This window comes from Macrobrachium nipponense, chromosome 12 (assembly GCF_015104395.2).
Source record: "Macrobrachium nipponense isolate FS-2020 chromosome 12, ASM1510439v2, whole genome shotgun sequence".
NCBI lineage: Eukaryota > Metazoa > Arthropoda > Malacostraca > Decapoda > Palaemonidae > Macrobrachium > Macrobrachium nipponense.
Window position 1 is genome coordinate 51,559,651 of NC_087205.1, and position 16,136 is coordinate 51,575,786.

At 44.8% G+C, this 16,136-nt stretch overlaps 1 protein-coding gene across 1 annotated transcript in view; it reads left to right on the top strand.

Moving 5' to 3' along the window:
* Window positions 1–16,136, top strand: part of LOC135224527 (nucleolar protein 6-like) — a 254,757-nt gene that overhangs the window by 180,148 nt on the left and 58,473 nt on the right. The window contains exons 16-17 of the mRNA XM_064263598.1: window positions 491–642; window positions 11,418–11,581. Coding sequence (XP_064119668.1) covers window positions 491–642; window positions 11,418–11,581 — 316 coding nt within the window. The remainder of the gene's footprint in view (window positions 1–490; window positions 643–11,417; window positions 11,582–16,136) is intronic.

Sequence of the window (16,136 nt, forward strand, 5' to 3'; positions counted from 1 at the left end):
CCTAGTCTTGTACATATAGAAGATGTATCACCCTCCACTCCATATGCCAACCATTTCTCCTAACTCTCCTGTCAGAATACCAATTTTCCTATATCTACTCAAATCTTCAATCTTGAACTTTACTTTTTTCTTTAACCAATGTTGTGAATCCATTAGTACCCCTTGTTACCACACCAGTAGGTGGATTTTGTTGCACGTCACTTATGGAGAACAACCAGACTCTATTCTCATTCCATTGCACATTTGACATGGTTCAGAGTTTGGTTAAGGTTTTTACAAGTGCATACTCATTGTTGCCCCAGAATTTTGATATTTAGAAATGGAAAATCTTATCATTGTAGTCACGTAGCTCTGCAGTGTTCTAATAGTTTTGTAAGATAGTGGACTTTCAATTATGGATTGCAGGTTTATTTTAGTAATAGAAAATGTGGATATTTTCATCTGCTTTAAGTGCAGTAGTTTCACTATTTTTGAATGTGTGCTTTTACAGTAAATGTTTTCTTGGAGACCAGTGGAAAGTGGCCAGACGATTTGGTGGCTATACAAGCAATTAAAGCAGAATTTTACAAGACAATGGCATCTCAACTGAAGGCTGATGGAGTAGCAGCTCTGGCATTCCCTAAAAATCTGCAAGTTCTATGGGTATGTTACTTTGTATTCATATGCTTCTTAACCCAAGTGCTTTCATTGATTTTTGGGTAAACAACTGGGAATGTAACATCATTACTGAACTTCATGAAAAGTTCAGTATCCAGCTTTAAATTGCATTTCGTATAGATGATAATTTTTTTATAGAATGTATAGGTAGCTGAACTGAAGAAAGGTATCATTCTGGGAGTAATAGATAACTTTGTGATTTGAATATCTTTTCTGGAGCGTTTAGAAAATAAAATATTTTTCTGAGTACATATAGATAGTACTCTTTAGTTGTTTGTGATGCCCACTTTTAATCTTATATGCATTTTCTGGATTGTGGAATATGACAAATTTTCTAAGACAATTTGTATTTTTCATAGCTACAAACCTGAGGTCTTAACGTTATACTGCCCACCTCTAGCCGGCCCTCTTTTTGTTAAGTCATCCTGAGTTGGGAAAGACTGGCGTAGATGATCGGCGTTGACCACTCTTCAACCGATCTACGCATGCGTTGCCAGATATCACAAGATTTCTTGCTTTCATCTGCTTTTTAACCGGATCCAGCTAGGCGCTAGAAATTATCCTATTGTTAAGACCTCAGGTTTGTAGCTATGAAAAATACAAATTGTCTTAGAAAATTTGTCATTTGTTCATACGCAAACAAACCCTCGGCCTTAACAATAGGATAGACTCATACTTGGAGGGAGGTATAAGACATCGTAGACCGGCTGGGGGCCTACCCGCCAGTCCAGCTCTCAAAAGAAATAGTTCTTGGAGAGGGACTGAAGCCCGTTGAGAAGCTAGATACACTAATAGCTAACCACTCAGAACCTGAGTGACGTACAATGATATATGGGATGACCGTTGTATAGGGAACCAAAGAGAAACTTTGACTGTCCAATAACAAACCAAGGCACCAGGGTTTGTAGCACTACCAACTCCTTCTTGCCCAGGAGCGGAGCCTATGCTATTAAATAGTGGGTAAGATATTGTATAATGCAAGACCACACTATTAGTATGACTACCTCACTCACCTGTATCAGACCAGTCCAGCAAATGACGTGTCAGTTCCATAAACCTCCCGAAGGAAGAAGGGAAGGTACAAGAGAAAGAAGAAGGCCAGCCAACTCACTCATTCTCTCATCCACACAATTATCTTGGGTAAGATACAAAGGTGCCCCGTTAAGGGCAACTATGAGTTACACAACCTGTTGGGCAGCCACCACAGGACCCAGGGAAAATGTGTCCATAGATTTGTGGGCAACATCCTTAAGATAGAAGGAGGTGAACGTGGACTGGCGTAGCCAAGTACCAGCGCTCAGCGCTCTATGTATAGCCAAGTTCTTTTTGAAAGCCTGAGAGGGACCAATACCCCTAATGTCATGTGCTCTAGCCTGCACAGACGTGGTGATGGAATCATCAAGAGTCAAGTATGCCTGTCTGATGGCTTCCCGTATTCAAAAAGAGATAGTATTCTTAGACACCTCTTTCTTTGTATGGCCTGTACTAACAAAAAGTCTGCGGCAGCCTTGTCTAAGGTGCCGAGTCCTTTTAAGATAGCAACGCAGGTCCCGGACAGGGCACAACGAAAGCTCTTGAGCATCACCACCCACAAAGTCAGTCAGTGATGGAATGGAAAACGAAGCGAACCTGTCATCATGCACAGAGGGATTTTGGGTCTTGGCCACGAATTCCTGGACAAATTCGAAGGACACTTGACTTCCAACCCCTGGTGTACTTCACCTCATAACTCAGACCGTGGAGCTCTCCTACCCTTTTGGAAGATGCCAAAGCCAAAAGGAAAACTGTCTTGAGCGTCAGGTTCCTGTCAGATGAGCGATGCAAGGGCTCATATGGACTTAGTCAAGCTCTTGAGCACCAAGGAAACATCCCACATTGGAGGCTTGAGCTCTCTAGGAGAACTCGACTGCTCAAACCCCTTGACTAGCAGGAACTTTCCCTGCTAGTCAAGGGGTTTGAGCAGTCGAGTTCTCCTAGAGAGCTCAAGCCTCCAATGTGGGATGTTTCCTTGGTGCTCAAGAGCTTGACTAAGAGTCCATATGAGCCCTTGCATCGCTCATCTGACAGGAACCTGACGCTCAAGACAGTTTTCCTTTTGGCTTTGGCATCTTCCAAAAGGGTAGGAGAGCTCCACGGTCTGAGTTATGAGGTGAAGTACACCAGGGGTTGGAAGTCAAGTGTCCTTCGAATTTGTCCAGGAATTCGTGGCCAAGACCCAAAATCCCTCTGTGCATGATGACAGGTTCGCTTCGTTTTCCATTCCATCACTGACTGACTTTGTGGGTGGTGATGCTCAAGAGCTTTCGTTGTGCCCTGTCCGGGACCTGCGTTGCTATCTTAAAAGGACTCGGCACCTTAGACAAGGCTGCCGCAGACTTTTTGAAGAGGAGATGTCAATACCCTTCAAGCGTAATGCCAAACTCAGTGCCGCCCTGTAGCCTCTAATAGCAGACACGGACAATCGTATCTCGTCTGTGAGGGGGTTAAAAAGTCTGCTGTTTGCTGAATAGAGGTCGTGCATGGAGAAAAACCCCGTTTACAACGCCAATCACAGTAGATCGCCCATTTGCCCTGGTAAACTGCGGAGGTTGACTTCCTAAGACTGCTGGACATGTGCCCAGCTGATTTCTGAGAAAAGCCTCTCTCTCGGAGGAGATAGTTGATAGCCTGCAACCATGAAGAGACAGGGATTCTACTGACTGGTGAAACCTTTCTGCATGGGGCTGACACAGGAGATGCCGCCAAGGGGGAATCTTCCTCGGAATCTCCGACAACAACGACAGCAGATCTGGAAACCATTCCGCCTGAGGCCACAGAGGGGCTACCAAAGTCATTCTGAGACCCTGTGAACCCATCAGCCTGTTCAGAACCTGACGGATCAAACAAAACGGAGGGAAGGCATACACCTCCAGGTTGTCCCAGGGATGTTTGAATGCGTCTTCTGCCAATTCTAAGGGATCTGGGACCACTGACCATAACACCTCCAGCTTCCTGTTGTAGCATGTCGCAAAAAGGTCCAGCGTGGGTCTCCCCCAAATCTGGAAAAGCTTGTCTGCCACCACTTGATGAAAGGACCACTCTGTGCCTAGGATCTGATCTCGGCGACTGAGTTTGTCTGCGACCACGTTCTGTTTCCCTGGGATATACCTGGCTGAGAGCTCTACCGAATTGCTGATTGCCCACTGGTGAAGCTCGACGGTCAAGGCATGAAGTTGCTGAGAAACCATGCCTCCCTGTTTGTTCGCGTAGGCTACCACCGTGGTGTTGTCCGACATGAGAATGACAGAGTGACCCTCTACCATCCCCCCGAAACTCCTTCAGACCCAGGAAAGCCGCCTTTAACTCCAAGACGTTGATATGCTGCTGTTTGTCCTCCAAACCCCAAATGCCTGAAGCGATGAGGCCGCCTAAGTGCGGGCCCCAACCTGCGAGGGAGGTGTCTGAGAACAGAAGGAAGTCCGGAGGGAGAGAACCCTGAGGGACGCCCTTCAATAGATTCTGGTCGTCCAACCACCAACGAAGGTCTTCTCTCACTTCCAAAGACCGTGGGACCATAAACAGGGGAGAGTCGTCCCCCCCCCCGAGACCAGAATTCCCCCCAGTCTCCATTGCAGAGACCGAAGATGAAGACGCCCATGAGGGACCAGCTTCTCCAGGGAAGATAGCACTCCCAGAAGAACCTGCCACTGATGAGCCAACTGATGCGACTTTGACAGAAAGTTGCGTGCCACAGCCCGCAACTTCTCCAATCTCTGGTCCGACAGGAAAACTCTTGCCACTGTCGTATCGGTGACCATTCCCAGGTAGAGAATCCTTTGAGTGGGTACGAGATTCGGCTTTTCCTGGTTGACTAATATGCCTAGGTCCAGACAGAACCGAAGAAGACGATCCCTGTCTTGCAGCAGCTTCTCCCTGGAAACTGCCAAGACTAACCAATCATCAATGTACCTCAGCAAACGGATCCCCTGAGCATGGGCCCAACTTGACACGAGAGAGAAGACCCTTGTGAACACTTGAGGGGCTGTCGTTAACCCAAAGCACAAGACTTTGAACTCAAAGATCTTGTCCGCCAGAGAGAGAAGCGAAGGAACTTCCTGGACATGGGATGAACAGGGATTTGGAAGTATGCGTCCTTCAAGTCTATCGACAGCATGAAGTCGCCTTCCCTCACGGCTGCCAACACAGCACGGGTCTCCATCTTGAACCGTGTCTTCCTGATGAAGTGATTCAAGGTGGATAAGTCGATCACAGGCCTCCATCCTCCCGACGCCTCGGGCACCAAGAAGATGTTATTGTAAAACCCCCGGGGATGGACGCACTACTTCCGCTATCGCATCCCTGTCCAGCATTTTCTGCACTTCCTCCCGAAGAGCCAAGAACTTCAGAGAATCTGAGGGGGATACGTCTTCCAGAGCTGCGGCTTGTCCGACATAGGAGGAGAGAAGTCGAATGGCAACAGGTATCCCACCCGAAGGACATCTACCACCCACTTCTCCGCCCTGTAACTCTGCTACTTGGCCCAATGGCCAGCCAGGCTCCTTCCCCCCCCCCACCCCCCCCCCCCCCCCCCCCCACCCCCCCCCCCCCCCCCCCCCATGGCGCAGGAGAGGAGAGGCGCCCAACCTACCAACAGCCCCCTTGACCTCTGCCCCTGGGGCCTCTTCTTGGTCTAAAGGAACGAGAGTGAAAGGAGCACTGATCCTGAGACTTGGGCTGTGTCAAACGGGAAGGCCCTGCCAAACTCGAGGTCCTCGATGGCCTACCAGGCGACGATCTCCTCGACTGCTGCTGGACCAGGGGAGGAGGAGGGGCCGGACGTCTCTGAGGCTGGGACTCTGATTTAGATACGGCTTGGTGCACCAGTCGGTCCTTGGTGTCATCCAGGCGTCGGTTTATTGCATTTTCGAGTTCTGTCTGTGGAAACAAGAATTGTGATTCAAACAGATCACCGTTCCTCAAGGCCAGCAAAGACTGTGTCGAGCGACCTCTCCATCCTAGACAAAGCCGCGTCCCTCCTAACCAGAAGAAGATTAGCCCATAAATTGGCACTGAGGTGAGCCAAATTAGAAAACGCCTTCCTCCCAGACTGCAAAAGACTGGCAAGCGAGGCGGCACTCACCAACCCTTCAGGGGACCTTTCAGAAGTTTTCTTGGCAATCACCACAGACCAGAGGTCCAGCCAAGAAACCATCTGCAACATGGAGGCCGCCGTAGATTCCAAAGCTAAGGCGTCTTGCGGAGACAAGGACGGAGCCACTGACCTCACCTGTTCCAAAATCAAACCCGGCTTCAGGCAAATGATGTCTGGGTTAAGGTGGCATGACAACAAAAACGCAGAGCTCGTAGCATAGTACTTCCTATGTCTTGTGAGTGGTGGGGGTGGTAGTTTGGTAGAGCCTCTAGAGCGAAGTGAACCGTCCCGGTCAGAAACAGGCGTTAATCTTCTGCAAGATTGACTGAACATGCCCGACAACGGCAGCTGAAGAGATGATTTGGGGTCTTGAGTAGCTCCCACCAAGGCTTCCAAGCAAGAAGGAGTGCCAGAGTCCTACTTTCCAAATTGTTGAAGCCACGAATGAGATCAACAACTACTGAAAAGGAAGACAGAAACTCTTGTGTGTCCCCCTCCTCCTGCTCTGGCACCGGCGACCGACGATTAGAAGGATGTGTAGGCTCTTCTAATGCGCCTTCTTCACCAAAATTCACAGAAGGGTTAGTAGCCAAACAGTCTGAAACTACTACTAACCTATCTGGGCTGGGTCCAAGCGTCAGGCTCCGAGACGGACCCACTGTAACACTAGGCACATCACTTACCTCAACAGGTGACTCCAGACGTCCATGAACAGACACGAGCATGGCGACCGTACGTACATGAGATGGAGGGGATACTCGAGCACTCAAGATTGACGGAGAATCCCTTATAGTGGAAGGCTTGGAAGCACCAGTTAGAGAGGCAGGCAAACACTCCGGCTGCACCACCTTCGTGCTCACTACCTTCGACCTCTTGACAGGCGCCTTCAGATCTTTACGGCGACGAATAAGCCTTGGAGTTCTTAAGAAGGAGCACTACCATCACGTGCACGGACAGGGGAGGTTGCAACACGCTTGCGACGTACAAGGACGGAAGGGGGGGGTTGGGGTGGTTGCACGTACGAGACTCGGCGGCAAAGCAACCCCTGCAGAACACAAGTCACTAATACTGCCCGAAACCACAGCACTCTCGGGAACACGTCCGCGCTGTTCCTCCCTCGACGGCAAAGGAAGGGCAAAGTCCTTAGCCTTCCAACGCTTAATACGCCGACGAGGCGTAGAGGGGGAAGAGGGAGAGGAAGACAGCACTAGCTTCTTATGCTCACTCTTCTCGGAAGGCAGGGACGAAGCAACGTGTTTCCTACCAGTCCTCACAACCGATAAGGCAGCCAACTTCACATCCAATACTGAGTCCAGCCTCTGAAGCACTGTCTGGCTTATGACCTCAGACTGATGTGCCAGAGAAGGCTCCGAAGACAAGGAAGGGAGATGTTTCGAACTGGGCGGCAGTGATGACATCGCGGATAAGTGAGGCGGATCGGAGGAGGCGACTGGGAGATACGTCATTGATGAGAGTGCGACTGGGAGATATGTCATCGATGAGAATGACAGCACAAGCGGTGGTGACGTCGCGGCTTCCCCTCTGTGCGAGGGGGAAAAAAAAGCCACTGGCGGAGGAATACACAAAGATGGACCCTGTGACGTCATCAATGGGGCTGATGCCGCAGCGTCACTCTGATACAAAGCGACGGCAGACACCAGCGGAGCAATACAAGATGGCTGACTGTTCCCACCTGCAGAGACGAGGCCGGGAAGAGGGTGTGCGAGCCTCCACAAAATGCGCTAGCAAACCCCCCCCCCCCCAAGGACGGGGGTTACGCCCTAGCCGAAGCATCTTCCAAATCGCCGCCATTTTGGACGCCTCCAACTCTGGAAGATAAGAGAATGATGAAAAAACCTCACCCTTCTCGGGAACCGAAAAAGCTCCCGAGGAAGAGGGGGCTACGTTACAAGTCTTTACGTCAGGGAGGTGGGTGAGTTTTGCGGACTAAACAAGGACCACCAAAATAGGTTTTTCCTGTGTCAAAACCTGTTTTTTTGATATTGTAGTCACTTGTTTCATCCTCAAGAAACTTTGAAAAGAAATTGACAGGTGACAAAATGGCTTAAGCACTCAAATTTTAATCCCAAAAACCCAAAGAAAAACATTTCTGGTTTGAGGTCAAGCCACAATTTTCAAGCCCCATTCTTTATTCCAAATACCCCTTAGGTTACCTAAGCATGCTGGGTTTGGTTGCAGTATTGCACACTTTCCCCAAGCGATAGTTAGCATACCCTCCAGTCAAGAAGACCCATGGTTTTCCGCTGTAGCGCCTGTGGGGTCAGGACTAACCATACCACCTGCTGATACACAGTGTATTCGAATTTGTGTTCAAGCTTGTGGCAATAACGTTTCCAGATACTGTCTCTGATGACCACCCTGTACATTCAGACTTCTTCAAAAGAGATATTTCTGAAGAAGGCTAATGATGTACTCACTCTATTGATATCATGTATCATAGGGAGGGAGTGTGGATTTGCCTTTTTAATGAGGGACACTAAAGTGATCTCGACCCTTGTGGAGAGTGGATGTTTGCTGTGACCTATAGGTAAACCTAAAGTTCTTGAACTAGTTATAATGTCTTGTCTGATATATTAGTTTTTTCTTATCAAAATAGATTGCCTTGTTAAGGGATTCTCAATCTTGGTCAGCGCTGTTTTTAAGGTCTAACGTATAATATCTGATTTTAGGCCAATTTTTTCCACTGAATCCAGAAATCATACTCATTTTACTCAATCATATTAAATTAATGAAATATTAGCACATTAAAAATATCCTAAATTCCGATCTATTTGTAGGTGAATGAAATACAATATTGAAAATATTAGACTGATTTATTTACATAAGGCTTAGAAAATATTTTGAATAGATAGCAAGAAGAGTGCAGTGGTACCTCGTTTGTCAAATGTTTCTTTTATGTCGAACTTTCCGTTTCTCGAAGAAAATTTTCTAGAATATTTTGTATCGTTTGTTGAACAAATGCTCATACTTTTGAACTGACTGATTATCTAGTTTATACTTGTATTCGATGGCCTACTGGGTCTTACAAGTTAAACTGTTTTAAGTTTATTTATTTATTTTTATTTTTTTCATTTACAATTTTTGATAGTGTAGTCGCTGTTTCGTCCTCAAAGGAGTTACCCTCCCTGGTGTGCCAGCACCCCAAGGTGATCAGACCAATATCAAAGAAATATCTTTTAGCCGGTTATTATGCCTTAATGATAAACACTATGACAATTGATAGAGTATAATGGACTCAAAAGACAAGAAGGCATTTTTTTCATCTTCAGCAAAAGCTGTACCCAGTTTTCCTATGTCAAAACCTGTAGAAGTGACTATTGTGCATGCGCATCAGCCATCTTGTTTTATGTTCGGGCCGGCGAAAAGACCACAAATAATTATTCCTCTGGTCATCATAATCAAAAGATTATTCATCTAGTGCTCCTCTATCTTGAGAATTTTTCTTTGAAATCAATCATGGAATCGCTGACATTTGAAAGTTAAGTGCTCCTTTTTAAGATTTAATTAAAATAGGTTAAAAACTGTGGAACAAGAAAATTTTGTTGTGAAGTACGAAAACTAGTGTTTTCTTTACCTGTCTGGCATTGTTTAGAACACGTGACCGGCGAGACATGTTTCAGGCTAGCTTTTACGAACGTGAAAAGTGTTTATAAACAAATTTTTGTTGGAAGTTTTTTTGCCTAAAGAAATATTCTATAATGTATTATTAATTTAGTTAATCTTTTCAGATAACGGTTTCTACAGTTTCTGAGGCAGTAGCCTACTTGAGCTAGTAGCCTAGCCAGTTTAGGACACGTAATTTTAGACTAGGAATGGCAATTATTGGTAGCCCATAACCTAAGATAGTATATCTTAAAGATGATTAAATAACCCTTAGTACTTACCTAATTTTTCGGTGATAAGTACCTAGAAGTAGATAAACAGGCTACACCATTTTAGTTTTATTTTGCCATATTTGGTATGACTGAAATAAACCGAGCCGGATAATTCATCCAGATGGAAGAGTCAGGGTGACCTATTTAGCCATAAACTCCTTCCGGATCCTAGGCTGAAATATCTTATCAACTTTTTTATTCTTTTGATGTGGTCGGTCTCACATATTTCTTGCTTGCATGCGATAGCCAGAATTTATTTACATTTTATAGTTGCAATCTGAGCATTGGATCTATTACTGATGCAGACTGCAGCAGGAACCTTGTACAATCTAATTGCCGTCTGGAAACTGGGCTGTCCAAGGAACGTTTTGAGTTTTTTCTTTTGTTTTGAGTATTGATGGGGAGAGACAACTAAATGTGAAAAGTATCCCAACACAGTCCCAGCCACTGAAAATGTCTGCTGGGCATGAGGCGGGATCTGTTGACAACTGCTCTTAGGTTTCCCAAGCACTTTCCTTGTGGGCCCCCAGATTAACCAATTGTCTAGGTAGGATATTACAGGTGTTCCCCGGTTATTGGCGATCCGGTTTTATGGCACATGTCTAGAGCCATAAATTCGGAGATTTATGGCGCCATAAAGGGCCAAGTTCTGGTGGCGCCATTAGTCGTCAATAATAGAGTTACGGAACCATAACATACCTAACAGAGGCGCCATAAGGTTGCTTATGGCACTGATAACTGGTTATCGATAAATCGCTTGGGTTTCGGTTAATGGCAGTTTCTTCTTATTGGCACTCCCTGGGAACAGAACCCCCCCTGCCAATAACTGGGAACTGCTTGTAGTTCTATTCCATCTTGTCTGAGTTCTTGATCAACTACCATTGCTAATTTTGTAAAGAAAAAATTTCAGGTAATGTTTAACTTTTCTACAGAAATAACAAGTTGAATTGTTATTTGTTTTCTTGTGTACATTAAACAAAAATTACATTGAAAATTATTACAAAAACAATGTCTGAAAAGGGCCAGCAACCATCTTTCCTATTTGTTTTGTGAACTAGATAAATGGACTTATTCATTCAGTTTCTCCAAGTGGGTATTTACATGTGTAGTAGTACTCAGGTATAATAGCCAAAATATCATCTACCTACTGAAAAATGGTAGAGGTATTTTAATTATCTTAGGAATAAACATTTTTTTATAAATCAGTTTATAAATTTGAGAGAACTGGTGATAGAGTTACCCTTTGCCGTACTAGGCGTTTGTTTATATAACTTTCCATTGGAAATACTCTACAGAGGTAATATTTGTTGCAGGTTTATGTCAATTAAGACAGGCTTGCATAATTTCTTGTTATGTACGACCTTGTGTATATGTTTCACCTGTACTTTACTGTTATATACTTGATTAGTGCTGTAAATGATACTGTTAATAAGTACAGTAGTCCATGTTGCCTTGGTAAGTTGTTACAACAGTTCTATAGTAAATGACAGTCATTTGACTTTTTTATGAAATACATATATTGATATATATTGTAGTATGTACACTTTTTAATTCTGTTTGTATATCCTTTTCGGCATGGATACTTTTTGGGTGAAAGTTTGTTATCACAGGAGTAGCATGTTGGCTTGATAGGTTGTTACAACAGTTCCATAGTAAATCAGTCATTTTATCTATATATAAATCACACATATATTGTAGCATGTACATTAATTCTATTTGCATTTCCTTTTCAGCATGGGTACTTTTTCCATGTGAAAGTTTGTTATCGTAGGGAAATATATCTTTGTCGGTTGTTAGAGAATGATGAAGGTGTCCTTCGCGAACAAGACACAGATGATGCAATAAAATTGGAGACAGATTTAGAAATCATGCCTAGATTAACTACTGCTCTTGCCAGGTGAGAAATTTGTTTTATGTAGTATGAATAAGTGTATAAACAGAAGATTATCCCAATTACAGGTGCTCTTCCAGGTTAGAAATTGGTTTTATTCAGTATGAATAAAGCATAAATCTGAAGATTGTCTCATTTACTGGTTTTATTCAGTATGAATAAAGTGTAAATCTGAAGATTGTCTCAGTTATAGATACTATTCTTGTGTATAAAGCCGTATTGCAGTATAAGTAAGTAAAAGGTTTAAACCTCACTCTCAGTAAATTGAACATTCACAGATAAAAACCCATATTAGATGTACTTACATTTGAATTTCTTACCACAGTTTTATGGCACATTATTTTTCTAAATTAACTTGGAATCTGCATTGCAATGCAGAAAAAAGACTGACATGGCTTTGTTATCAGAGAATCTAGGTTACTAAGGTTTCCAAGATCCCTGTCTGTACTGAAGAAGGGTGGGAAGAAATGATTTCATAATTTGTACATTTGTAGACTCATTTGATTGACTCACAGGCTCAAGTTGTGTACACTGGATGAAATAAAAGATTCCATTATTATTGTCTTCAAGGTTTCTCTTACTGTAATTCACACTAAGCCCTGTCCACACTAGGAAACATTGTTTGGAAACAAAGTTTGCAAGCTGTTTGCAATGTTTCCTTCCAAACCTCAGTTGTCATCAGGATCTCTGTTGGTGCAGCAGCCTCTGCATTTTACTTGGCAGTTTTGATGCACTCAATGGGGATGAATGAAGTGACTCAATGAGTTCAAGGGTTTTATCTGCTGATCACATGGTGCTACCACTGCAAGCCTCACTCGGGTACTGATTCATCACCCCCACCATTCACACACATACAGGTACAAATACACACACATGCATAAATAAACACAAACACACACTCCTTCACTATTTTATTTATATTTTATGCTACAGTAGTCTCATTTATATTTATTCTAACACGTATATGAACCTGTGCTTTCATGTATGAAGTGCTCTATGCTTACATAGCTTCAGCTGTCATCGATTCATTTCTAAAACCGAAATCCTAATGTTACCTGGGTCACATGGGTTGGCCTGATGCCGACTCTCTTCCCATTATCTTCACAGCTGCACTTGTACTCCACTCAGCCTCTTTACGACGGCAGGGTCCGGATGACCACCCAGTGGAACAGAATGAAGACCAGGAGTTACCGGGACCATCAAATTGATATGGTCCACATACTTAGAGGAAGGAATGGAGTTATCCCAACTGGATCTGCTAGTTGAGGGTAGCTTCTCAGACTTCTTCCTCAAGATCCGTAGAAAATTGTTCCTTCCAGTACCAGAGAAAGTGGCACCCGAAGACTATCCCAACTTCTCCTACAGGGAGCATATATCAGATAGCATCCCAGAGGTCAAACAAACCATCTGATTTCCTTGGTCTCCATTGGTAAAAGCATTATAAAGGAGTTGGACAGCTTAGTAAGCAGGGGAGGAAAGCTCCTTAGCATCTGCTAGATCCTAAAAATTGCTGCCCCCTCCTCTTCCTCACCAGGCGAAGTACTATGTCCCCGAAGAGATTGTCTCCCTTGCCAAGAGAGTGAATGCAGAAGTCTGCCATCCTTGGGCAATGTACCGTTGGATAATCTTTGCCAAGTTGGATCAAAATTAACCAGTGGGGAAAAGATAAACCACAAAGTGATATTGGGAAGGTCATTGAAGGCCATCTTTTTTGCCTTGACAGGTACCAAGGGGCATTGATGAAAGATATGAAGAAGATTGAACCACCCAAAAAATGGCACACCACAGAGGAGCACATAACTTTAATGGGGAAGGCTCTGTCTTACGTGGCCAAGCATGTGGCCCAGGCATGAGCTAATATCATCCTCAAAAGGAGAGAGTCCCTCTTGTCATGGACTCAGAGGCGCATCTCAGCCGATAGTTGACTCTACCTAAGGAATAGCCCCTCATGGATGTGTTTGTGTACTTCCTTCCAGAGTTGCTGAGTCAGGTGGTAACCGAGAACAGAGAAGATGCTAAGGACTCTCTCTAACTGGCCTCGCTCAAGTCAGATTCAAGAAGGCTGTTGATCAGCATGATGGCCCAGCGTAGACCCTCACGGACATCAAGAAAGTTGGTTCTCCCCCCAATTTTGACAACACAGCCTCCCAGCCACTCTGGAATAACCATGAGAGGGAGGTAGTCCTTCTGGACCTCCTAGCCCATCTGTCCTGGGAAGCAAAATACGATGGGATGAGAGGGGGAACCAGATGAGTTTTGGATGTTTCCACCCCAACATCAGACCAAGGAGGGGGACTGTCTGAGGAACAAGTGGCCAGAGTGGCAGTAGTTAGGAGTGGAGGAGTGGACAGTCCAGACCCTCAGCAAGGGATATGCCTCCCCCCTTGAGCTGAAACTAATGTTGACATCAGTACCACTTGAGTTCCCCTCTTACAGGAGCAACTTGCCAAGAAAATTCCAGCTTCTTCATGTTCAGGCTACACCAATCAAAGAAGTGGCAAAACCTGATCGGTCACTTGGTGTCTTCAGAAAAGTTGCAATGTAGAATGAAGGACAGATAGCGTGCACAGCCCATCTGAACGGGACATGCATTTCAGGGAAGTGGGATGAGCTGTAATATCAGTATCACATTAACATCTTGGAGATTCGAGTAGTCTAACAGGTACTCCAACACTTTCAAGATCTCCAAGGGAAGACCACGGTTGTCATGAGCGACAACACCTCTCTGGTTGCATATATAAACATGCAAGAGGCAGATCCCACAACCTAAACAGTTGATGTTGACAGGTAGGTACATTTCCGGGAAAAAGAAACATTGTGGTGGACCAACTAAGCAGGGTGGATCAGATAGTGGGAGTAGGACATAGCAGACAGGTTATTTAAGCAGTGGGTGGGCTGTACACTGGATCTGTTCACGACAGCCAGGAAGAACAAGTTGCCCATGTATTGTTCTCCAGTACCTAATGAAAGAACCATCCTGTAGGATTACCTTTAAGCACCCTTGGGACAACCTAGAAGTATACACCTTCCCACCTGTCCAGCCGAGTTTGAAAGTCATCAACAGGCTTTTTGTATCCCAAGTCTGAGGATGACGCTCGTAACTCCAAAGTGCCCACAAGCAGAGTGGTACGTGTACCTTCTCCACATGCTGGTAGACATCCCAAGGCAGGTGCCTTCCACTCCCACCCTGCTGGAACAAGAGCACATGGCCAGTTACATCAGGCAGTGACCTCCCTCCAGCTTCACGGATGGAGGCTATCCAGCAACTCCTCAGAAAGAAAGGCTTTTCAGGAGAAGCTTCTGCAATCATTGTCAGCCCCTCAGACCATCTCCTCTCAGTCTGTACCAGGGAAAATGGAAGGTCTTCCTCCATTGGTGCAGTGAGACTGGTCTCCCTATCCCCTTAGAGCATTTGTGAAGGATGTGGCAGAGTTCCTTCTGTTCCTGCGTCAGAAGGAGCAATTAAAGGATGTCAGTCCGCCGTCCCCTGGGTATTCGAACCTAAAGGTATAGACCTGTCAACAGCATGTGATTTGTTGGACATGGTTAGAAACTCTGAGACGAGTTGCTCTCTTTGAGAACTGAAACTCCCAGATTGGAGCATCACCAAGCATCCTATGAACCATTCAGAAAGGCCTCAGACTGGAGTTTTTGGCAAAGACCCAGAACTCCCCCATACACAACCCAAGTTTTGATTGTTTTTCCGATCCCTCACTTAAGGCTTCATAGATAACAAAAATAACGGAATGGTGCTATGCAGCAGTCAGAGTTTTGGGAGCTTACCTTAAATGTAAAGCCCCCCACAGACAAGGCTGTCGTAGGCTGTTCTTAGGTAAGAGTCAGGAGGAGAGGGAGATATCAAGGAACACTGTCTCCTTTTGGGCTGAGAGAGGTACAATCAAACCCTGTTATTGGCGGGGATAGGGACCACAACCACTCGGGAAATAGCTGAAACCCACAAATACGTGACACTCCCCCTCAAAATACTGATATCGGCCTATTTTAATAGTTCAAACACCAAATATACCTTGAACTATCATCCTAAAACACTTTTAATATTAGTATTTCAAAGTCATCTTACAACATTACCCTTAAAAATATATGTTTTATACATTTAACTTACCTGTCAGATATATACTTAGCTATTTGACTCCGTCGTCCGACAGAAATTCGAATTTCGCGCACACGCTACCTGTAGGTCAGGTGATCTACTTACCTGCCGCTGGGTGGCAGGACTAGGAACCATTCCCATGTTCTATCATATTTTTTCTGTCGGCCATACTGGCAACATCGTTGTGGGTATCTCCGGCTGGATTCGTATTTTGCATCGCAATTGATCTTCGTTTGGACTTCTTGGTGACGTATTTGCATTGATTGTACTGGCATACGCGATTGTGGACTGTTTTTGGAATTTGATCTGGATTGTTCAACATGATGTCTGATTCTGGAAATGTGGTGAGAATGTGTGTGAATGTGGGTTGTAAAGTTAGGATGCCGAAGGCATCGCTTGATCCTCATACTATTTGCAAGAAATGCAGGATGTATGAATGTTCTTTTGGTA